At 35.7% G+C, this 27,310-nt stretch overlaps 1 protein-coding gene across 1 annotated transcript in view; it reads right to left on the bottom strand.

The window, feature by feature from the left end:
- The window catches only part of trio (trio Rho guanine nucleotide exchange factor), a 1,056,141-nt gene that overhangs the window by 579,886 nt on the left and 448,945 nt on the right, over positions 1 to 27,310 (bottom strand). The window contains exons 23-24 of the mRNA XM_090403001.1: positions 23,737 to 23,859; positions 17,017 to 17,199 (exon numbers count right to left, since the gene is read on the bottom strand). Of these exons, the coding sequence (XP_090259127.1) occupies positions 17,017 to 17,199; positions 23,737 to 23,859 (306 nt within the window). The remainder of the gene's footprint in view (positions 1 to 17,016; positions 17,200 to 23,736; positions 23,860 to 27,310) is intronic.

Genomic DNA, 27,310 nt, shown 5'->3' on the forward strand with positions numbered 1-27,310 from the left:
TCATCATCAAATTCCTGCTATGTACCCTCAAGGGGTGTACAGGATATGACAGTACTACATGACAAAATTACATCATTACTAACTTCCTATCTACAATTTTCCTCCAAATCAGTCTGTTACTTGTCAAGACTTCAACATTATCAGATCTTATATTTCTATCGTCTAAGGCACTTTGTACCGTATCAATCCACCTATATCTTGGTCTTCCTCTGCGTCATTTTCCTGCCAACCTGGCAGAGAACACTTGTTTTGCTAATCTTTCCTCTCCCATTCTATTTAAGTGACCATACCACCTGAGATTAGCTCTGCTAATGCATTCCTGGATGCTGACAATGTCAAGTTCTTTCCTAATATCCTCATTTTTAATATGATATTGCCATTGATGCCATCTGTTCACGCCTCTAATCTTTCTCAGGACTCTCGTATCTGCGGTCTCTAGTCTTTGGTCAAGTGTTTTACTTCGGACACAGTTCTCAGATCCATAAGTTAAAACTGGTTTGAACACTGTCTTGTATACAGCTAATTTAGTGTTCCGACTAATTTCTCTCTTATTCCATATGAATTTATTCAACTGACTTCCCACCATACCAGCTTTGCTGATTCTGTTGTCTATTTCTATATTTAGTTTACCATCTTCAGTAAAAATTGTGCCTAAGTAGCTGAAATGTTTTACTTGTTCCACAGGTTCTCCATTCACAACACAGTTGACATTTTCAATGATTCTGCCTATTTTCATTGTCTTTGCCTTTTTATTGCTGACCTTCATACCATATATATTACAACAGCTATTCAATTTAATCAGAGAATCTTGCAGACTTGTAGCGGATTTATTTAGAAGTAACACATCATCCGCATAAAGCAAAGAGCTGACATTAACATCTCCAATTTTGATATCAGGTTTAATACCACTTTCCTTCATAATGTGATCCATATAGATAATGAATAACAGAGGGGGTAATGTACATCCTTGTCTCACACCAGATTTAACATTAAACCATCTTCCTGTACTTCCTTCAATTCTAACTGCTGACTTACAACTCAAATAAAGACTAAGTATTGCTTGATATAATGCCCCATTGACACCATATAACTGCAGCATATTGAATAGCTTCTCTCTTGGCACCTTGTCATATACCTTTTCCAAATCGACAAAACTTAAATACAGATCTTTGTTATATTCCCATGCTTTCTCGACTATTTGTCGTAAAGTGAAGATCTGATCCTGACAGCCTCTATTTGGCCTGAATCCAGCTTGTTTTTCACCAAGCTTTTCTTCCACAATTCTTCTCAACCGTTTCTCAAGTATACTTGTGTAGATCTTGCCAGGAACACACAGTAGGGAAATACCTCTATAATTCTCTCATTCAGTTTTATTTCGCTTTTTATATATTTGTACTATGAAAGCTCTACTCCAATCATCGGGAATTCGTCCCTCTGTCCAGGCTTTCTGAACTATGCAGTGCAGCCACTGTAAGACTTTTATACCACCATACTTCAGCATTTCTGGTCGAATATCATCTACTCCTGCTGCCTTTCCACATTTCAAGACTTTGATGGCTTTTTCTACTTCAAGTATGGATATATGTTCCTGACTGTATGCCTGTTCAGTGTTTTTTATCACTGTGCTGTCATCACTGCTTGTTTCATTTAGCAGTTTTTCAAAGTAATTACTCCATACTTCAAGGATATCTTTTTCTCTTGTTTTCATGTCACCTTTATCATCTCTAACTCCTTTTACAGCACTCTTTCCTCCATTCCTAAGCATCTTCAACAACCTCCAGAATATTTTGCCACCTTCTTGATATTTATTTTCTATATTCTTGCCAAAGTCCTCCCATGACTTTTGTTTAGCTAGTTTTACACACTGTTTAGCTTTCTTACATTTGTCTCTGTATTCTGTAAGAGTAAAAGCTGACTTATTTGCCAGGAACTTTTGATATGCTTTCTTCTTTTCCTTCACTGCCTCTTTAACTTCCTGTGTCCACCAGGGAGTTCTGATTTTTTTTATCCTTACACACAACCTCACCACATGCCTCTCTGGCAGAATCAATCAATGTTTTCTTCAGAGTTTGCCACTGAATCTCCAAGGTTTGATTCCTGTTCTCAAACTCTTTCATTTTCTTTTCAATAATCTTTCTGTATTTTAGTCTGCAGTTCACATCTGAGAGCTGCTCAACTTTTATTCGCTTTAAAACTTTCTTACATGTTATTCTTTTGAATGTGAAATTCAATTTTATCCTGCTCAAGACTAAATAGTGATCACTTCCAATTTCAAATCCTCTGTACACTCTGGTGTCCTGCATCAGGGAGAAGACATCACTATCAACAATAACATAGTCAATGAGACTTTTCTTATTCCTAGCCTCTTCTCTCCATGTGAATTTGTGCACATTTTTATGTTGGAACATGGTGTTAGTAATAACCAGTCCATGTCCTGAGCAGAAATCCAACAGATATTTGCCATTATTATTAGCTTTGCTATTTTCTCCAAATTTTCCCAAAATATTTTTGTATGTCTCGCAATCATTTCCTACTCTGCTATTTAGATCCCCAACAAGGACCAACTTTTCCTTTGTCATTGTGTCAGTTGCTTTTTCTAGAGTCTCAAAAAATTCCTCCACTTCTACCTTAGTAGAACCTTCTGTGGGACCATAGACACAAATAAGTCTCTTGTCCAGTTCCCCATTCTCATATTTTCCCACATTACTCTACTTGAGACTGACTGCCATTCAAGAAGATTAGCCTCGTATTTTGTGTTGAATACTATGGCTACTCCTTCTTTTCCTTGATTGTCATTGCCTGAATATAACATTTTGTATTTATTGCTTAGAAAGATCTCACCAGTTTTGGTCTTTTTTGTTTCAGTCACCCCTATTATGTCGATCTGGTACTTATCTAATTCCTCAGCTAGCTCCATTTCTTTGCCATTCAGGCTTTTTATGTTGATAGTACCAATCTTTAACTCTGGTGATGTTGAGTTGGGGTTTGTTTTCAGATTTGTTCCAGTAGCTGACTTTTCGCTGTTCGCCCTGGTTCCCTGGTGAAAACAACGGGGGCCTTGTTTAACCGGGCGACGCCCCAGCCGGCATTAAATTTTGTCATGTTGTACCATCATTTTTTATTTTGGTTTAACCAATAAGAATACAATTTGGTCGGCTAAATCCCAAATTGCCAGCCCATCCTCGTTCGTTCAGTATCAAAGTAGATACCCAACAGGGTGCACCACGAGAAGGTGAGGATTGGACATTAGGTCAGAAGCCCTGGTCGGTTCTCCGCATTCCTTTAAAGGCTATGTGGAGGTCTCCTCTCAGTTATACAGCTTTGACCCTTAAGCACAGCTTATTTTTTCTTTTACTTGCAACATATCGAAAAAACTGTTTAGGATTCTCCTTAGCCTGCATGGCCAATGTTCCTTCATAATCCTTTTTTGCTTTTCTTATCACACTCATTACCCTTCTGGCCTGCGCTTTATACTGTTCATGTGCCTGCAATTCACCTTTCTCCTTAAATTCCCTCCATAGTTGTTTCTTTTTTTGCAGCTCAAGCTTAATGGTGTTATTCATCCATTTAACTCCTACTTGATTTATTATTCGGACTCTAGGTAAACAGTCTGCCATTGCTTCATGCAAACACTTCTTTACACCTTCCCATGCACTATCAATTTCTAGCCCTTGCAGTTGTACATGCCATGGCACTGAACCAATCAATCTCCTATGCTTGTCATACTTACCAGCCCGATAATTTCACATGTACACCGTCTTAGTTGTAAAATCTACACCTTTAGACACCTCCCAAGTCAAGACCCTATGATCACTCTCACCAATTGGTGGCAACGTGGTCATATTCGTTACAGTCAAATTCTCAGATGCAATTACCAGGTCAAGCACTCTCTGACCCCTAGTATTTTCCATTACATGCTGTCGCAGATAGTTATCCCTTAATAACCGCATAAAACCCAATTCCTTCCTCCCATGTGTCCTCTCCTCCTTCCAATCAATGTTACCATAGTTGAAATCTCCCATAATAATTACCCTCCTTCCACTCATTTCTTCTATTTGCTTATGCATACTATCTCCACCATCTATTCCATCACCTGGTCTATAGCAGCACCCAACTGTATATTTAGTTCTGCTAATTTCAATCTCACACCAAATAGCCTCAAATGTGCTCTTTTCTCTATCCTACAGTTCCACTTCTATTTTTCTTGGCTGTAGCTCATCAGCTATCATCAGTAACACTCCACCCCCCATTTTATTCTCCCTGTCACTCCTGAACACACCATACCCCTCACATTCAATCCCACTAGCTGTATCATCTTCTGTCAGCCATGTTTCACTAATGCCAATAACTTGTGGTCTGGAAGTGCCAACCAAGCCCAAAAATTCTTCTCTCTTGTTCCTAATACTTCTGGCATTTATATACATGAATTGAAGAAGCCAATTTGTCCCATCTCTATTTTGATGCCTTATACTAACTATTCCATTCTGATTCGTGGTCTTTCCCACTCGCTTGGGCATATCACACAGATTCACACACTCAACTGTCTAACTAAAATCTGCAAATCTACCCCCCCCCCCCTTAATAACTCTAGTTTCCCTGGTTCTGTAACTTCACTTCCACCACATTCGACAACACCTTTTCAAGTCTCCGCACACCAAATCCATTCAAATGTAATCCATCCATTTTGTACAAATCCTTTCGCCCATCGAACTCATTCCACACATCCACAAATTCCACACCACTCATCAAACATAATTCACGTATAAAGTCATTAGCAATTATGGCCCTCCTTCTATACTCTTCACTGTCATGCCATGGCAACAGACTCACTATCCTAACTCTCTCTCTTTTCTTTTGCCACCTCAAGCAATTCCTTCACATTCTCACTCATAGCCTTTTTATTTCCTTTCAAATCATTTGTACCCACCACCACTATCAATTCCTTCACCCGCTGTTTTTGCATCCTAATCAACTCGCGTACATTCTTTACAGTCGCACCGGGTTGGTATGATTTTGTTAAACTCTCAACTAACACACCTCTTACTAGGGAATCTCCATACAATACATGCTCTTTCATTTTATTTACACTCACTATCATACTTTTGATTTTAGTCGGTATGCTTGTTAACGATTGTTGCTAACGTTCCAGTTGCTGGTTTACACTATGTATCGCTCCACGTAATAAAGCTATTTCACTCAATGCATCGGTGTCATCATTTTTATTTTCCGATGATTCATTCAATCGTCCTGTATGCTTAACTTCATTCACTCTATCAATGGCACTCTCACAGCTATCAGGTACTACCTCGCAAATATCCTCGTTCATACCTCGAATATCGCTGTTATCTAGTTCCTCACTTTCGACAATGATATCACTCACACGACCTGAAACATTCTTTAAATCATCACATTCTTTACACTTTTTGCACACATTTACTCCATAATCGTTGTATAACCAGACTCCAACCGCTCTCCTCAATGCATACATTTCGCAAACGGAACACTGAATCAAGTCTTTTAAATCGAGATTTTCAGACAAATATGGCAACATGGACGCCATCTTTGTGTTCCTCTTTATGGGAGCCATGAGCACAGATACTCGATCTATCAGTTTACTGTTAAAATATTCAAAAAACACACAAAAATCACCCAGACACGTTAAACTACTAAAGTAAACAATACTATGTAAGTGTTGATTTGGAAACAACTGATTTTACCATCAGTTGTTCCACATTGTAAACATACTGACAGCACAATGGCATTAGACTTAACAAACTTAAAGGAACCAGTTTGAAAGACCAGATGACTAGACTGGAAATGACCAAAAACAGAATAATGAAAGCAGAATTGAAATAGGAAATACTGAGAATTAGCACCTAGAATGCAGGATTACAAGCAGGAAAAGAAAAATTAATTGAAGAACTTGAAAATCATAACATCAAAAATTTTGCAGTATCAGAAACAAAGAAAACAGTAACTATGTTAATACAGTAGAATTCGCTTATTGTAATCAAACATAATATTATCCAACGGCTATTGTTATCAAAATCAGTCAGTCCCAAAACACGGCATTTAAAATTAATTAAATATAATCCGTCTATCATAATCAAAGTTCCGGTTATTGTTATCAAAATCCTTGAATGCTTAGCCTTTTGCATCTCAGAATTCTAAGAAATAAGGGTTAATCAGGAGAAACTTTGACAAAGAACATTTCGAAATTTGATTTTTTGTTAATCTTCCTTTAATCTTATTCTTCCATAAAGCTTAAATTTTCCAGGCAAATGCAAGGGGGGGGGGGGATTCCCTTGTTGTGCTAATATGAAAGGTGAGAAACGAGAGCTCCTAGTGATTTGAAAAAGTAAAAATTCTCAGTGTTTTAAAGATGTCAAAAGTTTACCAGTTGACTACTGTTCTAGTGCAAATGCTTGGATGACTAATGACATTTTCAACAATTGGTTAGTTAAGTGGGATCTTAAATTAAAACAAAAAATTGTCTTGTTAGTAGACAACTGCACTGCACACAAACAATTTATCACTAAAAAACATCAAAGTAATTTTCTTGCCTTTGAACACTACGTCGTTAATTCAACCATGTGACCAAGGCATCATACGAGTTTTTAAAGCTTATTATTGCAGGGAAGTTCATGTGAGAATTATAGCTGAACTTGATTATATAAAAGACCAATCTGATGGAAGTGCAACTGCAAAAAAAGAATTCCATTCTTGATGCATTGTATTTGGTAGCAATGTCATGGAAGCAAGTCTCAGAAAAGGCTATTGAAAACTGCTTTCAAAAAAGATGGATTTTTTAAGACAAACTCTGAAACTCCTTCTTCCAAAGAATTTGAATATCTCGCAAATGAAATTTTTGATATAACCCCAGATGGTATGTCAACAGAAGAATTTAAAAATTGGTTGGATATCGATAACAACGTTGAAGTGGTGGCTACAATGACAGTGCCAGAAATATGTCAAGCTGCTTCCAATGAGAACTTTAAACTAGTAGAAGAAAGTGAACCCAATACAAGTATAGAAGAACAAATTTTAGACGCTCCTACAACCAATGCCGAGATGTAAGAAGCTCTACAAATACTTCAGTGCGGTGTATGTAACATATAGCGACAAACTTCGAAAGACATTATGAGTATGTGCAATTTATTCATGAACTACCATTTTCAAAGACATGACAGACAACACTAGATAAGATTTCAAAATAAATTTTATGTTGTTGCTTATTAAAAAGTTGTTTATAACAACAAATTAAATAAAATAATGTTCATAACAATAAATTGAAATAAATGATGTAATTTTTTATATCCTTTGCTTAATGTTATCAGCTGGTTATTGTTATCGAAAAGCAACTGTCCCAAAGTGATCATAATAAGCGTTGTCTACTGTATTAATATACAGCAGAGTAAAAAAACATGAAAAAGCAACTCAAGGAGTTGGAATAATAATACAAAAAAGAAACAAGAGAAGAAGTATTTTTCTTCATATATAATAATAATAATAATATTATTATTATTATTATATATGAAGAAAAATACTTCTTCTCTTGTTTCTTTTTTGTATTATTATTCCAACTCCTTGAGTTGCTTTTAATAATAATAATAATAATAATATTATTATTATTATTATTATTATTATAGAAAACTCCAAGGAGTCCTTAGACTCATTGAGGGAGGCCCTAACCATCATGTCAGGAACTATCCAACATTTGTGCAGTATCTATCATACTTTGCTTTGAACTCATTCACAGTCATGGCACTCACAACAGACTCTGGCAACCTACTCCACTTATTCATCATTCTCCAAGCAAAAATCCTAGTTCTAACACCTTTGCTAACTACACTCTTGCTCTGTTTCCATGGATGGCCCCTAGTTCTCCCACCAACACACTTGTTTTTAAAAATTTCCTCTGAATTAATCTTGTAAAAACCTCTCAGTAATTTGTGTGTCTCAATTATATCAACCTTTTCTGCCTATCACCCAATTTCTGCAACCAATGACTCTTATTGAGCTTGATCCATATACCTGCTACCATCATGGTCACTTGCCTCTGGATCCTCTCCACCTCCTCCTCATCACCAAGAAACTCTAGTGCCCAGATCTGCATGAAGTAGTCAAGATGGGGTTTTATCACAGCTAGATAAAGAGGAACAATAAACTGCTTGTCAAAGTATTGTTCAGTAACCAAGTGATATCATGAGCTGCTTGAGCTGCTTTTGCTATGTGCTCCCTAAACTTTAACTCCATATCCACTAACAATCCCACATCTCTGGCTTTGTCAATTTCCTGGAGTACAGTTCGATCAATGTAGTTTACAGCTGGGAATCTTTACACCCCAAAATGCATACCCTTACACTATGCCACATTAAACTTACATCCATTCTCCTTTTCCCAGTCTGCCAATCTGTTTAAATCATCCTGTAAAATTCTGATATTATCTGTATTAACTGTTGTTCTACCCAACTTTGCATCATCGGCAAATAACTGAACAGTTCCTCTCAGATCCTTTCATATATCATCAATGAACAAATTAAACAGTAGCAGTCCAAGAATAGAACTCTGCAGCATGCCACTAGTCACAAGCCTTCTTCTAGACTCTACTCCTGAATAAACTATTCTCTGATATCCCTCCATCACCCACCCTCCTATTCATCTCACCAACCCTATATCCATCCCCACGTGCAGCAGTTTACTGATTAGAATTCCACGTGGTATCTTGTCAAAGGCCTTTGCAAAGTCCAGCAGTATCACTGTAAACCCATTATCTTTATCGTACTCAGCTGTCACTGTATTATAAAACATGAGCAAGTTTCTGAGACATAACCAACCCTTCACAAAACCATGTTGTCCCCCATACAGTATCCCTTTTCCATTCCTGTATTTTGCTCTTGACCAACTTCTTCAATACTTTGACAACAACTTCTGATATGCTGATCAGTCGGTAATTTGCTACATCAGTCTTGGAACCTCCTTTATGCAATGGAACAATTACCCCTTCTTTTGACACCGACTTAAGACTAACCCAGAGCTGAGACAGATTAAACAATATGGTCAAGGGCACTGATAATTCCCTCACCACTTCACATAAAACTTGAGCTGGTATACCATCCAATCCCACAGCTGTATTGACATTAAGGTTCTGTAATATGCTATGCACCCCCATTTCATTTACTTTCCCATATAAGCCTTTGCCTCTCTTTTACTGCAATATCTTCACCTGGATAATATACTCTTGCAAAATGTTCACTTAGTAATTCTACTATTTCAACTGATTCAGTCACATTCCTACCATCAGCATTCCTTAAAATCGTTCTGCCTTATACATTCTTTCTTTTACTTGCAGCATATTGAAAGAACTGTTTGGGATTCTCTTTAGCATGCATTGCTAACTTCCTTTCATAATCTGCTTTTGTCTTTCTTACCACTCTAGTAACCTTTCTGGCCTGTGCCTTGTACTGTTTATGTATATATAATTCATATAATTATATATCAAGCAGAATACTATAAATAATCATTTAAAACTAAAGAAATGGGGAAATATATAAAATATTATAAAGTATACATAGTTGAGGAATGGATGCAAAACTAAAAAATATCATTATAAGAAACATTCCTTTCCCCAGATTAGAAAAAGATGTAGAAAGATTTAATTTTTTTCACTTGATTACAAATTAAATTAAACTTGCCAAGATATTATCTTCTTGTTCAATCCTTTATCCAAGTAAGATAACAAAGTTTGCACATGAAGTATTTTCATGACTAGGTCACTTGCATATAGAGGCTAATGATTTCACATTAACTGCCTTAGTATCCTGTAAAACAAAGCATACATTCTTTCGGATATGTATAATGTTATACATTATGGGAAGGGTCACTATCCAGACCACTTTCAACTTTTTCTGAGGTCTCTTCAGTGGGAGCCAGACAACTATCTCTGACCCAAAGTATTTTAATAAGGCAATACACCTTTTTTACTACTTGTATATGAGAAATATGACATCTGCATTAATTCAACCATTGCATCTCTTGTGGGTCTGGCTCCTACTGATTAGACCTCGATAAAGGTCGAAACTAATCTGGGTAATGATCCTTCCCATAATGCACAGCCTGAAAGGATGAGTGTGCTTTGCACATTATGAATACTAAAGCAAATAATGTGAAGTCATCAGCCTGTATATACAAGTAGCCTGGTCATGAAGATACTTCCTGTGCAAACTTTTTTTTTATGTGGCAAAGGTTGGTCGATTGGTAGAGCCTCTGCTACTAATGGCTCAGTTAAGTAAGTTTGAGCACGGTTAGTAGTTAGAAGGGGACCAATTGTTCGATGCTGTTGGCACACTCTCCCTCGATGAGTCTTTGGACTCCCTGGAGGTGTCAAATAATAATAATAATAATAATAATAATTCCCACACACGAAGTGTTGTAAGCCTATAGTACATTAGTACCATTAAGGATTGCTTTTCTATTTTTTTTTTTATTAATTTTATCATTTATTTAATTTATTTATTTTTACATAGTTTGGAAACTCTGCTCTAGAAACAAAACATGGAACTTTTTCAAGCCACTCTAGGCCTCCAATAAGCAGTATGGTGATCTCACATTGGGTGATGAAATTCATTTCCACACCCTAAAGACAATCATACACATCCATGACCATAGTGAATTGAACCCACAACCCCTATTGGTTGAAGAGTAGATGTGCTAAACATTCAGCACATTTATTCTCTGTCACCAATTTTGTTTAACATGTATTCTGAAGCAATGTTAAAAGAAGCACTGGAGAATTCAGAAGAAGGAATAAAGATTGGAGGTAGACAGATATTTGCAATAAGATACACAGATGACAAGGCATTATTATCAAATACTGAAACAGGACTACAACATCTGTTGAACAGATTACTGGAATCTTGTATCAATTATGGAATTAAAATTAACATCAGAAAAACAAGGGTAATGAAAATAGCAAGGAAAGAGGCAAATATGGATATCAGAATAAATGGGGAAAAATTGAATCAAGTAAAGACATTTAAATATCTAGGAAGTGTTATTAGCAATGATGGAAGATGTAAAAGTGACATAAAAGCAAGAATAGCGATGGGAAGATATGCCTTTACTAGAAAATAAAATTTATTCAGAAGTAAAATGGATAGAAACCTAAAGAAAAGACTAATAAAATGTTATGTGTGGAGTGTTGCTCTCTATGCAGCTGAAACTTGGACATTGAAGAAAGAAGAAATTAAGATTTTGGAAAGCTTTGAGATGTGGATTTGGAGAAGGATGGAAAAAATCAAATTGACATAAAATAACTAATGAAGAAGTCTTAAAAAGAGTAGAAGAAGAATGAAGTCTGTTAAGGAGGATAAAAAGAAGAAAGGGAAACTGTATTGGACACATTCTGAGAGGGAATGGAATCATCAGAGATGCCATCAAAGGAAAAATAGATGGAAAAAGACCCAGAAGAAGAGTAAGGAAAACAATGCTAGATGACATGCTGAATGGAGACAGGTACACAACCTTGAAAGAGAATGTACAGAAGAGAAGAGAGTGGAAGAAAAGTTTTTGCTCCTAAAAGAAGAACCTGCTCAATTGCGGAATACTCAAGAAAAAGAAGAAGAATCATAACTATGATGATATACACCTAAACCTCTTTTTATGCAATAGATACGTTCCTAAAAATTAAATAGAATTTAATTTTTAGGAACGTATCTATTGCGTAAAATGTAAAATGTAAATAGAATTCGCGTAAAAAGAACTACTGACTCCATAGAAAAAAAGATTGGTTCCAAACCTGAAATATAATCAAAATAATGAAAAAAAAAAAAAAACATTAAATTCGTTAGGATCATAAGATTTTTATTTACATTTCGTGGAGAACACACATACATAGAATGAATTTTAATAATTTAAAAAAAAAAACATATTCATTTCAGTTGCTTGCTAAGGATTCTATAAAAAAATTATGTTATTCGCTATCAGTTTCTGACAATAAACGAGAAAGCTTTTGTTTTCGTGAGACTGTAATATCACTAGAACTACTAGATATGGTATTATCGTCATCGACTTCCTCCTCAACTTGTGGAATTCTTCTTGTCATGTCTTGAACAAAAGTACCACTGGTTGTTTCAGTAGTTTTAGGCATGAACTCGGTTATTAATCGCTGTGTTGATGCTTTAGATAAGTCGCGATATAATTCTCAGAATGAAGACATCAACAACTTAAGCACGTGAATACTTCCCAACACGTTCTTCATTTGGATCATGTCGGGCAAAATAATTGCCTAAATTACTGGCCAGTTTAAGACCTTTAATTATATCAGCAGTAAAAGTAGAATTATCTTGATCATTATTATTAACTTTGCTTTCAGGAGTCTCAGAAACAATCTCCACTATTTCATCTTCGCTAAGAGGTTTATCAATTAACAATTCTTCGATCTCTGCTGACGTATGATCATCAAATCCTTCTCCGCCAATTTCACATGCCAAACTTATTATATTGGGGAATTCTGCAGTATAATTAGAGGGAACAGGAGCATTCTCTTTAACACATGCAGGCCAAATAGCTTTCCAGCATGCATTCATAGTTTCTGGTCTCAATTCAGATTACGATAATCAAACCTGATCAATACAATCCAAAATTAAAAATTTTTTCCACACATCCATAACTGACAGTGTTTCATCATCATTTAGCTTGTTCAAAACGTACTGAAATGTTTGTCTGACATAATATGTTTTAAAAGTCGCAATTATACCCTGATCTAGAAGTTGTAGCAATGATGTGGTATTGGGCGGCAGAAAAAAAAAATTGCACATTTGGGTGTTCTATGGCAGGATGACTGGGTGCATTATCAAGAATCAAAAGCACTTTAAATTCGAGACCCTTGTCATTCAAATAGCGTCTAATTTCTGGCACAAAATGTTTGTGGAACCACTCAGTGAAAATATCAATGGTCACCCAAGCTTTTTTCGTTGGCCATCCAATGAACTGGCAATTTTTGAAAATCTACATCTTTCATTGGCCGTGGTCTTAATGATCGATTTATGAGCAGTGGTTTTAACATCCGATCACCTAAAGCATTCGAACAAAATAGGAGTGTTATGCGATCCTTTGCTGCTTTGAACCCACCAACAGTTTTTTGCATTTTTGATACGTAAGTTCTGTTTGGCATTTTTTTCCAGAAAAGGTCAGTTTCATCCATATTAAAAAATTGTTCACGAGTGTAACCTCCATCTTCAATTATTTTAGCAAGTTTTTGTGGAAATGCTTTATCAGCTGTTTCATCAGCAGAAGCTGTTTCACTTTTAATTTTTATATTATGAAGAGCATGTCTTTTAATAAACTTAGCCAGCCAACCATTGCTTGCATGAAAATCATATTTTTTCCTCGATTGAGATGAAGCATCTGGCTGCAGTTTTTTAATCTGTTCATAAAAGCTCAATGCTGATTGCTTGATGGAATTTCCGTCAACTAACATTCTTTTTTGTACATTATCTTCTATCCACATCACTAAAGCTTTTTCGGCCTCTTCTAGAACAACATCTCTTGTGTATGATGATAATTTCGCACTCGATTTTGTACCAGAACATACCGCTTTTCTAATAGCCTCTTCATTTTTCTTTATAGATCTGACAGTTGATTCATGGAATCCAAAATGCTTACCCACAGCTGTCGCACCTTCCCCAGTTTGAAGACGATCTAAAATTTGAATTTTTATATCCAAAGAAACGGCTTTCCTTTTATTTGGTTATCGGCAACATCATGTGAGAGCTGGATTAAAATCTTCGGTTAATGAAATGAAAGTTTGAAAATTACATATAGCTTACCATTTATTATTTCTTGGCAAAGTTATTAATTTTATAACGTGATTTTTATTTTGATTTCACTTAAAAAATGCAAATGCAAAAAATGCAGTAACTGTATTGTCTACTCAAACATCAAATTAAAACTGCTAAGAACTGCTTTTTTATGCGCAGTCAGTTATGCAATTTGGGGAATTCCCAATAAATGAAATTCGTAAGAATTTAGAATTTTCTTAATTGAAACGAGAATGCAATTCTACAAAATTCTCAGAATTTTTTTGAATTATGGATTTTTTCGTAACTTAGACTTTAGGTTGGTCGCGTAAAAGTGAATAAAAAAAGCGTAAAAAAAAATTATTTTTGATATCCCAATGCACGTAAAAAAAATTCGTATAAAAAGAAGTTTAGGTGTATTTGAAAAAAAAAAAAAAGAGCGTTTGACCATTTGAAACAAGAAATCAAGATTATTTCTTTACAGAAATAAATTGCAAGCATACTGGAGAGAATACAGAGATGTATTCTTGGCAGTTACTAATACTAAATCCATTTATGTGCAATCTGCCATCCAAGTATAAATCCTTTCTATCACCAAAAATACTTCATACATCAGCATATTATATACCATTTATCCAGCAGCCTGATCACTGAATCCTTAAAAAATTAAAAGTTTTCCCATCTCAGTTCACTCCATGTCATGCTCTGGCAACACACTCAAAATGTTGGCTCTTCTGTTCATCTTTTTCACCTCATTCAACAACTCTTTCATCTTTTTGTTTGTTTGTTCTGACTAACACAATCATATCTTCCATAGGGTAAACTTTCTCTACCTTTCTGCCCTATAGCCTCACATCACAAATGTTTGTGCTGGAAAACGTTTGTTATTTGCCAAGCACACCCCACTAGGGAAAATAATGGAGCTTGTAGAATACTAGTATTAGTAACAAAGTCTAAGAATAACTTTCCATTCAGTTATAAGAATTAAAATTTGTGTGAGTATTGCATCTGACACAAGAGATACCCTTTAATAGTTATATCAAACATAATTCTCGGTATATTTCCAATGATTTATAGGTAAATCCTGAAACTGCAGCTTGATAAGAACTATAGTTTGCATCTTTCTGGTTTAAGGTCCTGTAAATGTTGCTCTCTGATTAGTGATATCTATAAAAGATAAAAATTTTTGTTCAACTATAAGTAGATAATAACTGCTTGGCGAATTGCATTAAACACTTATACTTCAGACAACGACTTTGACATTGATGAAACAATTATCGGATTGAGTTATCCAGATCACGAACCACTTTATGATTTTTTTTACAATACTACTACTTTGTCTTATCAGGGGAAAAAATTAGACAGAATGGACAATATGAAACAAGTAATCAAAATGAAGTCTTTGGTGATAAGTAAGTGTAAACTTCTTAATCTTTCAAAGGAAGTTCAAATGATAATAACACTTTTGAAAAGTGCAAATTTCACACTTAAAAGGGTTAATATGTAGTAATATATTAGCAATACAGTAATATATATATATACATAACATATTAGCAATACAGTAATATATATATACATAACATATTAGCAATACAGTAATATATATATATATATATATATATATATATATATATACATAACATATTAGCAATATGGTAATATACACTATCTACCAATAATTGTCCAGACACTTTAGCAATTAAAATTGATGCCAGCAGGTGAACCCTAATATCAGGTATGTCCACCTTTGGCTTTGATCACCTCCTGCATCCTCTGAGGGAGGTTTTCTACAAATGTGGAGTGCACATCAGGTGGAATTTGTCTTCATTCCTCTATCAAAGCAGCACTGAGTTCAGTGACAGATCGAGGATGTGCTGCTCTGGACCTCAATCAGCACTAAATTCATCCCACAGGTGTTCGATGGGGTTCCTGCATGCCAGGGAAGCCAGTTAACACCAATTTCTTCATACCATTCTATAACAGCCACAGCTTTGTAGCATGGGGCATTGTTGTCTTGATAGTAACATTGGTCCGTTCCATAAAAACTCCACAGTGTAGGCAGCACCTGATTATCCAGAATATCAAGGTATTGAGCTGTCCTCATAGAACCACGGACCACGACCAGTGGTCCCACTTGCCAAATCAGCTGAATGCACCCCACACCATTACTCCTCCACCACCAAACGTTACTGTGGGTACAAGGCATTGTGGTAACAAGCATTCACCAGGCTACCTCCATCATGCCACTAGACTGGAAACAGGTGAACCTTGATTCATCACTCCAGAGTACCATTTTCCACTGGTCAACTGTCTAGTTCACATGCTCTTTGTAACAGGCCAGACGAGCTACTGCTCTTCTGTGGAAACCCAGTAAATGGAGTTCTTTTCATACAGTATTAGTGCTCATCATGATGTTACTGTCGCTCTGGAACTCATCAGGGATGGCCTGTGTCGATTGTAGCCAGTTTTTGCGTGCACCCATTTTCACACCCTCCTGTTCCTATCAGTCATTTACAGCAGACGCCTTGGTGTTTTCCTGCACAAGTGATGCCAGAATGTCTCTATTTGTTGATCACATTGCCAACTGTTGATTTTGGATGTTCAATTTGAGCAGCAATGGCATATGGACATACCACCAATGTGACATCTCACGATGACACCTCTCTTGAAGTCACTGAGTGCATGTTGTGTTGCCATACCACCTATATTCAATGGCTATAGTGAAATACTGCTTTCTACTATCTGTACACAGGTTTTTACATTATTAACAAACCTGGAATGTTCCATAACTTCAAATAATAGAGGTGTCCGGTCAATTATTGGTAGATAATGTATTAGTGATGAATAATAGCTGTGAATATTCACATATTTACTTGCAAAAATTTTCCTATATAATATTTACTAAAGTGAAATATTTATCTAAAGTAACATTTCAATTAGCTGGCACTCAAACAACCACAATCTTAGGTAACAGTCCTTGAAGTGACTATTGAAACAGCAATACTTAACCAATTTAGTTAGCATTCAATTGCTACAAATCAATTTTCCGGATGGAATGGATAATTGGGAGAGGGGGGGGGGGGAGAGAGAGAGAGAGAGAGAGTGCGCGTGTGTGTGTGTTCTGAAAAATCATGTGAACTGAAAAGATCAGTTCGGAAAAATCTGATCACGATAACCATCACCTATCATTAAGTTTAGAACACATAAAAAAATCTACCTCTGATTTGAGTCCTAATTTTTGTTCCAATTGGCCACGATATCTATCCATGCGGGCACTGAAATCTTTATACTTTTGATCTACTGCAGCAACCCACTGCTTTATAGCAGTAGCATGAGCATGTCCTCTCTCCACAAGACTATCAGCTAACTGAAGAAGTAATCGCACTTTTTCACGTGTTTCCTAAAATTTCAAAAAATAAAAAAGAAATAAATCTATCTTACTTTATAACTAATAAAAATTGATATACTAATATATATGTTTAATGAAAGATACATTAGTAGTAAATTTTAAGTATTGTTGTGTACAAGCACACCTATCAGGATAAGGTTCTCATAATACTTGCACCACCACCAGCTCTGCTACATACCATACTCAGTGTCACTTAAAATCACACAGCATTTCAGTAACTGCTTTATTTAGGTGGTAAAGGAGTAGATCTCTTAGATGACAGAGGCATACTTCTGAAACTGTCCTCTTTGTATATACATTCATAACAAATTTTATTGCTGAACAAATTTTGATTCAATGAAAAATGGCATAATGCTGGTACATACTCATTGCTGATTAACAGGGAAAATCACATGAAAAAATAAAAATAGTAAGAAAGCCTAATAAACTTTTGGAGATACAGGAAATGTGCCACAGACAATATATAAACAACTTTTGAAAAATTCATGTTTACTAAATTATCTAAAATTCACTGATACTATTCAGTACACAAACATGCAGGAAGGGATTGAAAATAACTACACATATAATATGCATATATAGACTACACAAAAAAAAAGTTGCTTTTTTTTTGCTGAGAAATATAATAAAACAGAACTAAATAAGAAAACTATATGTTGCTTATATATATAAAAATATATATATATATATATATATATATTGGACTGGCATGTGGGATAGAGTATCCTACATACAAATATACAACCTAGAGAAGAACATATATTTTTCTTAGCAAACTGGCAATTGGATTCATTTGAATAGACAGAGAATCCACACCTATATGGAAATTTAAACATAAAAAGAAGACTAACCAGTTATAGTTTAGCTATTTAAAGTGTTCTGTTGTCATCACAATCCCAAACTTATATATCTGATGAGACAGCCATCTCTTGAGTTTTTCTATAACCAGCCACTGTGGTAGTGTTTAATGGATGATATTTTTCTTTCTTTCTTTTTTTGTTTTAAATGGAATGTAACAAAAAATCCTTCACCATTGAAATGGAGAAGGCAACGAACACCCATTTCTAGGCAGGTTAATCACCAAAGGGGTAGATCGCAGAATATTACTGGATGTCTGTAGAATTCACTCACGTCATTTATTTTCATGTCAACTTGCTACACCATCTCTGGCAAAAGTTTGGCATCATCATCACATTAAAAAACTATTTGTATCATAGGAGAGCACATTAACAATAATAAAGTATCTCTAAAATCATTCCAGACACCATCTTTCATTATATGTCTCATTCTAAACAGGTAACTAAAGTTGTTCACAAATTGTTACATACAGAGACATCTGAAAATGCCATTACAAAGATCTCATCAAGGGAGGATCCTTTTTTTTAGTCACACACCCACAAAAGTGTCTAATATATATATATATATTAATATATATATATATCACCCACACAGAGAGATCCTATGACAAACAGCATCATGTGTGTACAAGTGGTTAGAGAGAAGAAAAGAATTTGTTGATATGGTTCTGTTTCTTGAAGAGTTAAAGATTGTAATTATTTGGGAAAACAGCATGGAGAAGACTGTTCCAAAGAGCAGAGGTATGGGAAATGAAGCAGGAGGATGAGAAGTTCATTCGATAACTACTCAGCTGTATATGGGTGTTCAATCAACAGCAGTTGCTTGTGTTCATACACAATTTAAAGAAAATGAAGGACGGCAGGGCCAGCAGTTGTCCATGGAAATACTTACAGAAAAGACATAATGCAGTAACAGAGCATTTTTGGGAAAGTGACTGGAAGGAGTCAGTGAGAGAGGGATCCTTAATTAACAAATAACACTCTTCTGAATAAAATCAAAAATTCTGAGGAAGTTCCTAGGTAAGCCACACCAAATGTGAGAACAATCTTCTAAAGTCAGATGAACGTGAGATTTATGTCAGGGCCTAAACGGAATAGAAGTGTCATTTAGAACAAAAAAGAATACCAAACTTTTTGGAGACTGAAGAGGATATGGACATGACATCTTTGTGCCAGGGCTTAGCTGGGAATATCAATCCAAGAAGAGAAAATTGATTCTGGTTGAATCAGTTTTCTGTGAGGCATGGTTTTCTGTGAAATGAGATAGGATTGCATTTTGGTGGTATTACCTCACCCCAACTTAAGAATAGCAAGAAGAGCAGTGTTTAAGACACTGGTTATAGATAATCTTGAAGCCTAAATCATCTGTGCTCTATAAGGTTTGGATGCTCAGGTGAATCAGGCTATAAGATTCTTCATTTTGAAAATGAAGAAGAGGAATGGAGTACAGTCATCAGAAAAGTTAGGAAAATAATTGGATATCAGAGAGCGAGAGAGAGAGAAAGGTCATTAATGTATAGGAGAAAGAGTGTAAGTGAAAGCAATATGTTGGCATTTTGATAGAAAAATCAAATGAGAGGGCACCATCCACCACGACACAATGAACAACCGGGAAGGAAGCTGGCAATCCACCCAGAAAAAGTAGGGGAAAGAGAGAGAGACCATAAGATGACAGCTTGGAAAGAAGGCTGTGATGCAAGAGTCAAAATCTACCACTTTAATTTCTCCAAACTTAACCATGGCATGTATCCAAAGATGAGTGAGGTCAGCTAGGAGAACAACTGTGGAACAAGAATGGCAGAATCCATATTGCTGATCACTAAGTAATTGCAGTGTCTCCAAGTAGTGAAGCAGTCTGCTGATGATTCTTTGCATTATTTATGAGAGTACTGAAGTCAAGTCAGAAAAATAAATGAGTTTGATGGCCGACTTAAAAAAAAAAAAAAAAAAAAAAAAAAAAAAAGGCTGGATGAAACTGGCACAGATTTGACAGAAGAAGACTTTTTCTCCCAGATCTGTTTTTCTAATATGTCCTATACATTCTCAGTAGGGCTCAGATCTTGTGGCTGCCAGGAAAGATGGCAGAAGTCACTGTCATGCTTGCAGAACCACTGCTGAACAATTCTTGCATGATGGAGAGTAGCACTGTCATTCATGAAACAACTGTCCTGCTGGATAAAAAGTCAACATTAGAGGAAAAACTTGATCAGCCACAATGTTCAAATATTCCTTGGAGGCCATTTAACCTTCTAGCAATATAAGGGGACTCGTTCTGTACTAACAGAACATGCTTCACACTATGACACTACCTCCAGAACCTTGAGTTGTGTTTACAACGTAAGCTGAGTTCATTGCTTCATGGGACTTCTGTCAAACTCTCAGCCTACTGTCAGTAGAGAATAAGGTGTATCATGACTTGTCGGACCACGACTTTTTTTCCCAGGCTTCCAGCATCCAGTCAACAGCTGTAAAAGAATCATCAGAAAGTCCAAATCCAACTTTGAAAGTGCTAAATGCTGCAAACTCACATCCTACCTGAATGGCTGTCGCTCCTTCTGGTCCCTTGCCAAGGTCACTGGAAGCAATTTCTGCCCACCTTGGTTGCCACCACTCTCACATCTGGATGATACTGTAGTTACTTCATTTAAATACAAGGGTGACTTACTGGCATCACTCTTCTCTTCCAATTTCTGCATTGATGATCTAGGCAAAGTTCCCTCCACTCCACTCCACTAAGAACAGCTCTCTCCATGTTGTCACCCATAGTCTTTCATCAACAAGAAATAGAAATTCGAATCCTTAATAACCCAAACACAAACAGGGCATCTGGTCCTGATGGTACTGTGTTAAAAAATTGTACCCCAAAACTAACACCTATCCTGTATTGCCTCTTCAATCTATCCTACTCAACTAGCATCTACACTAACTGGTCCACATCCAGCCCATCCCAAGAAAGGAGATAAAAGTCAACCAACGAACTACTGTCCAATTGCTCTCACTTCTAAAATTATGGAGGTCATCATTACCTACTTTTGAACCACCTAGCGACCTACTAACTAATCAGTGACCAGCGGTATGGATTCCACCACTAACGATTCTAAAGCCACGGAAATATGTGGAGAAACTCACATGGTTGCCCTTGACATTTCAAAGACATTTGATCAGGTTTGGTACAGGTTCCTACTTAACAAACTGCCATCCTATGGTTAGTATTCCATACTCTGCAACTGGATTGCCGACTTTCTCACTGCTTGCACACTATGTGTCATGATGGACAGTTTCCTCTCCTCATATTTCCCCACCAATGCAGGAATACCCCAAGGTTCTGTTTTTCCACCCACTTTCTTCCTCTTGTATATAAATTACCTGCTCTCACAGACATCCATCTAATCCTACCCATAGCTTTGCTGATGTCAGTACACTCCTTCTTTTCATTTAACAAGCCTTTTAGTGTTCAAGTATTAGAATCCTTAAAATCCATCATGACCAGCGGTCTGAATTCCAATCTCCTAGCTATATTATGGGACAAGGAAAATCATGTAGACTTCAATGTAACCAAAACTCAGTCCTGTCTGATCTCTCACAAGAATGAGCTCACAGCCATTCACTTTACCCTTAATAATACTGAGATATCCAAACACGATCAGATTTTTCTTCTTGGATTGACCTGCACCTCTTATCTTTACTGGCACAAACACATTTCAACTATCGCTTCTACAGCCGCCAAAAAATTTGGTGTACTTTTCTGAAAGACACAACTACACTCCATCACAGATGCTATATGAACCCCAAATCCACCCAACTGTGGAATATAGCTACCATATTTGGGATGGTGCACCAAAATCCTCTCTTGCTAGATTCTATCCAGAAGAGGGCAATCTGACTAATTATGATCCTTCTCTCACAGATGTTCAATTTCTGCCTTCTGCCTCTTCTACAGATACTTATATGGACAGTGCTCTGCTGAAATGCCACTATTATTCCTCCACTTTCCTTCAAAATCATTTCTTAGCACCACAGGTAACCAATACTCTTTTACAGTCCATCTTGAAACTCACCAAACCAACTTCACTGTCTCCTCTATCATTCCATCTGTTTCGGTTCTTTGGAACCATCTTCCCCACTCTGCCTTCTCCAAAGATCACAACTTTCAGCTGTTTATGCCAAATGTGAACAGATTCCTCCTTTCTTCTATTCCTCTTGCCCACACACAGTACTAATGGTCTTGTGGCCTTTTATGTGGATCAGATTAAATAAAAATTAAAAAAAAAGTCACAGTGTTCCTGATACCACTGTAGAAGATGAACTTTCTGGCTCTTAGCAGAAATCAGTGGTTTCCATTCAGGCATGCAATTGCCAATACCGATTCTCTTCAATTCTCTGCACATAGTTCGGTGAGATATGGGTTGGGAGCAGCCTTCATTACATGTTTTGATCAATTGCTGCAACAGCAAGTTCTGTTAGTCTATACAAGCCTCCCCAGATGGCAGCAATCTTGTTCTCTGACAGTCTGTATTAGGATCACAGTCATGTCTCTTAGACAAGCAATGTGGGTTATTTTTCCAATGATTAAACACCCGGGATATCTCACCTTTTGAGAAACCAGTCAACTTTGATGTTTACAAAATCATGGCTACAGCCAGACAGAAACCCAAAATAAGCCCTTTATTGAACTGTGAAAGATCCTTTGTTTTTCCCATCATGATCAATACTATTGATGATTGCAAATCAGCAGCATTCTCAAATAGTTGACACACATGACCAAGTATTTTGCATATATGCTGCATAAGTGTCGCTTATGTACATGTGCATGAAGATTTCTAATTCAGTACCAGGTATGTGTAAATACTACTCAGATATTACACAAAAAGTAGTGCACAGTGAGTACTTCTGGTAGGAAGGCTTATATGTGTGTACTATATACATAAGAAATGGTACATGTATCAGAAGAAACAATAGTGACAAGAGTACTATTTCTTAATATATATGTTGTCACACAGTAAAAAGAAAAGAAAAATGACTTTATTACTAATTGCAAGAACAAATATTTTGGAATGATTAATAAATTTCTCGGGCATTAATTACCAATAACTAGGTTTAAACTACACAAGGAAGATACATTATTAACTGCAAATATAGAAGAAATTAGTCATTCCTTGCATGATTTAAACCTAGCTGATAGCATTGACAAAGATAATAGAATAAGTTAATCATTCTGAAATATTTGTTTATGCAGTTAATTAGTAACGTACTAATATATTTCATTTGATTGCAATGACATCTTAATTGAGATTATTCAACCATACATATTATTCAAGCTACAAATTGGCAACATTAGCATAAAAAAAGGAAGGGGGGGGAGATAGATGACAAAATTTATGAATGACTTAATTATAGTCAATAAAGGCACTAATGATGATTTTGAATTTTAGAAAACAGTAGAGATCCACTGGATTCATCAATGCATACTGTCTCTAGGATTATGAGCCTAGTCTACGGTAATCTGAGAATAACACACAAAATAAAATTAAAAGGGGGAAAAAAGGTAGAAACAACAGAGAACAAGTATAAACCTCTCATTCCAGAGAAAAATTCCAAAATTATTTGCTTAAAATCTATTTAAATTATCACATATTTCCACTCTAATTTAGAAATTTTAAAATTTAAGAACCTTGGCATTCCCTTTAAATTCATTGTGCTCTTTCAGCAATGCCTCTGTTTCTTCAGTACTTTCCCCTAAAGTATTTCTACTAGACAGATAATGTTCTCCTGTTTCTCGAATCCATTCCAGAGCCTAAACAGAAATCAATATATGACCAGAAATCTAGTGGCAATATTGATGGCAATAATTTAAACATTCTAGGTGATTGAAATGCTAGTAAATGTTTATATTGTAGAGCATAGTAGACCAACTAATGACATTTACACAACAATTTACATTATGAACCAGATGTGCTGCAAACTAATTTATCATATCCTTTCCTTTAGTGATGATGTTATAAATAGAATACAGGTTTGATGTAGTTTTTTTCCCACTAGAGATCAGGCCAGTAGAATAACAATTGATCAAATCATTGTCACTTTGTCATACTGCTTGAAATGTAATATAGCTTGACGTTGTGTATGTGTGTGTGCACTGCCACAATTACCAAAAAGTACTTCCTTCAAGCACAAACTATTTCATACTTTTTTATGCATCCAAGGATATGGCTTGATTCCATCTCCTTGGCTTTCCATTCTTAAACTTATAAGAAATGCAGAACTTTAAAATTAGAGAAAACAATTTCTTAACCATAAAACTATCGACACCCAAATTTGGAGAGGTTAAAAAAATTTTTGTTTAAAAAAAAGTGTGATAATGGAACTTTACATTGATGAAGTGTGTCACAGTACACCACCACTGGTAAATGATGAGAGAACGGTGGTCAACTATGCTCCACATTTTAAACAAAATTATTTTTCCATTTAGAATTAGATTTAAATTTCAATATATCACTGAAAAGAAAACTGTTGAACTTTCTTAAATCTTAAGGCATATCATTTTCCCTGCATTTACCTACTTAAAACATTTCTTACCAAAATGAAGAAAAATAAAGATTTATATCAATTAATTTCAATTTATAATAATTATTAATTTTATGATACCTAAGGTAATAAATATCATTGTTACTACTTCCTGATATATATATATATATAGTTTTATGAAGAATTAAATGACTAGAACCGAGATTTAAGTATAAAGGTTTTAATATAAACACACTACTAGTTTTGGCCTGTAACAGCCTTCTTCAGGTGACATTATTATAAAAGAAAAAACACTAAACATTCAGGGTTACAAGACTATGAACAACACAGACAGTCTTTATACATAATTAGCATGAAAACGTTGTAGTTGTATTTTGAAGCTGTTCTTTCGTTTATTGCATTGTTGGGAGAGTGCGTGTTTGCTGCATCACGTGAACACCAGTACATGATTACAGCTGAATGACAATCTGGGAGGTTGTAGCTTAAGTTGTTATTTAGATGAACAGGATTGAAGACGATTTCTCTAGATTCCACAATTTTTCTCTCTATTTCGTCACTGCAACTTCAATCCTGTTCATCTAAATAACAACTTAAGCCACAACCTCCCAGATAGTCATTCAGCTGTAATCATGTACTGGCGTTCACGTGATGCAGCAAAGATGCACTCTCCCAACAATGCAACAAACGAAAGAACAGCTTCAAATACAACTACAATGTTTTCATGCTAATTATGTATAAAGACTGTCTGTGTTGTTCATAGTCTTTTAACCTTCAATGTTTAGTGTTTTTTTTTTTTTTCTTTTATTTATAATGTCACCTGAAGAAGGCTGTTACAGGCCGAAACTAAACTAGTAGTGTTTTATATTAAAACCTTTATACTTAAATCTCGGTTCTAGTCATTTAATTCTTCATAAAACTATGTATGTTAACAGAGTCAATGATCATTCTGTCATATATATAAATATATATATATATATATTGAATGACTAGAAACCGAGAAAAAAAAAATGAAACAAAGTTTAATAGCACAACTAGTTTCAGCTGCATCACAAAAGAAATAACCAGTAAAACATAGAGGAAATAACTGTAAACAACACGGAAAATTAGTGTGTATATATATATATAGAAGTAAAACACTTGACCAAAGACTAGAGACCGCAGATATGAGAGTCCTGAGAAAGATTAGTGGCATGAACAGATGGCATCAATGGCAATATCATATTAAAAATGAGGATATTAGGAAAGAACTTGACATTGTCAGTATCCAGGAATGCGTTAGCAGAGCTAATCTCAGGAGGTATGGTCACTTAAATAGAATGGGAGAGGAAAGATTAGCAAAACAAGTGTTCTCTGCCAAGTTGGCAGGAAAACGACCCAGAGGAAGACTAAGATATAGGTGGATTGATACGGTACAAAGTGCCTTCGACGATAGAAATATAAGATCTGATAATGTTGGAGTCTTGACAAGTAACAGACTGATTTGGAGGAAAATTGTAGATAGGAAGTTAGTAATGATGTAATTTTTTTATGTAGTACTGTCATATCCTGTACGCCCCTTGAGGGTACATGGCAGGAATTTGATGATGATGATATATATATATATATATATATATTCAACGCAGAAACATTGAAGTCTCCGCATTCAACACTGTTCTCTGGTTGGCTTCATTGTTGGGTGTATGCATGAGTATAGCATCTTGGGAACGCCAATATTTGATCGTAGCACAATGACAGTCTGAAAGGTTGTAACTCAGGTTGTTGTTGATATGTGGGGGGGGGGGGGATTTCCTAAGAACCTTGAAATTTCCAAGGTTCTTAGGAAATACAACATAAGAACTTTATTTACTCTTCTTCCGAAAATCTGCTCCTTAGTAGGCCATCCAAAATCTAGACATCACAACCTTAAATATCCCGGTGTTTACCAGATTTGGTGCAACTGTGATATACCATACTTTGGCCAAACAGAGAAATCGATGGAGTTACTCATTGAAGAATATAAGAGAGACGTCAGTTACAGGAGAATACGAGCCAGTTCTTTGTCTAGTCGTGTTCTGTTCTTGGCCGATTCCAATGAAGAAAACTTTAGTCATACAGTCCTATGGGACAAGTCTGTTAACATTTTCCGTTGCTAGGATGAATTAGAAAGAATGAAAGATAATAGAATCAAAAGAAATCATTCTCAATCCCCTACATCTCAACAACAACAACAACAATCTGAGTTACAACCTTTCAGCCTGTCACTGTGCTACGATCAAATATTGGCATTCCCAAGATGCTATATGCATGCATATGCCCAACAATGAAGCTAACGAGAGAACAGTTTTGAATGCGCAGACTTCAGCGTTTCTGCATTGAACATATATATACACTAACTTTCCGTGTTATTTGCAGTTATTTCCTCTATGTTTTACTGGTTATTTCTTTGGTAATGTGCACCTGAAGAAGGCTGATACAAGCTAAAACTAGTTGTGCTATTAAACTTTGTTTTCATTTTTCTCAGTTTCTAGTCATTCAATAATTTTTAAAAAATGTATATCAATCGAATAAATCAATCTTCCTATATATATATATATATATATATATATATATACAGTAAAACCCCTTTTTTTACACTTTTCAGGGGACTGATGGCAAAAAGTGTAAATAGCAGGAAATGTAAAAAAACATTAAAAAAAGGCTAAAAGATGACTTACTGCTAGGTATGCGAGTCTACATACTCG

The sequence above is a fragment of the Typopeltis vanoorti genome, chromosome 2 (assembly GCF_054136105.1).
Source record: "Typopeltis vanoorti isolate ZY-2024b chromosome 2, IOZ_Tvanoo_1.0, whole genome shotgun sequence".
Lineage (NCBI taxonomy): Eukaryota > Metazoa > Arthropoda > Arachnida > Uropygi > Thelyphonidae > Typopeltis > Typopeltis vanoorti.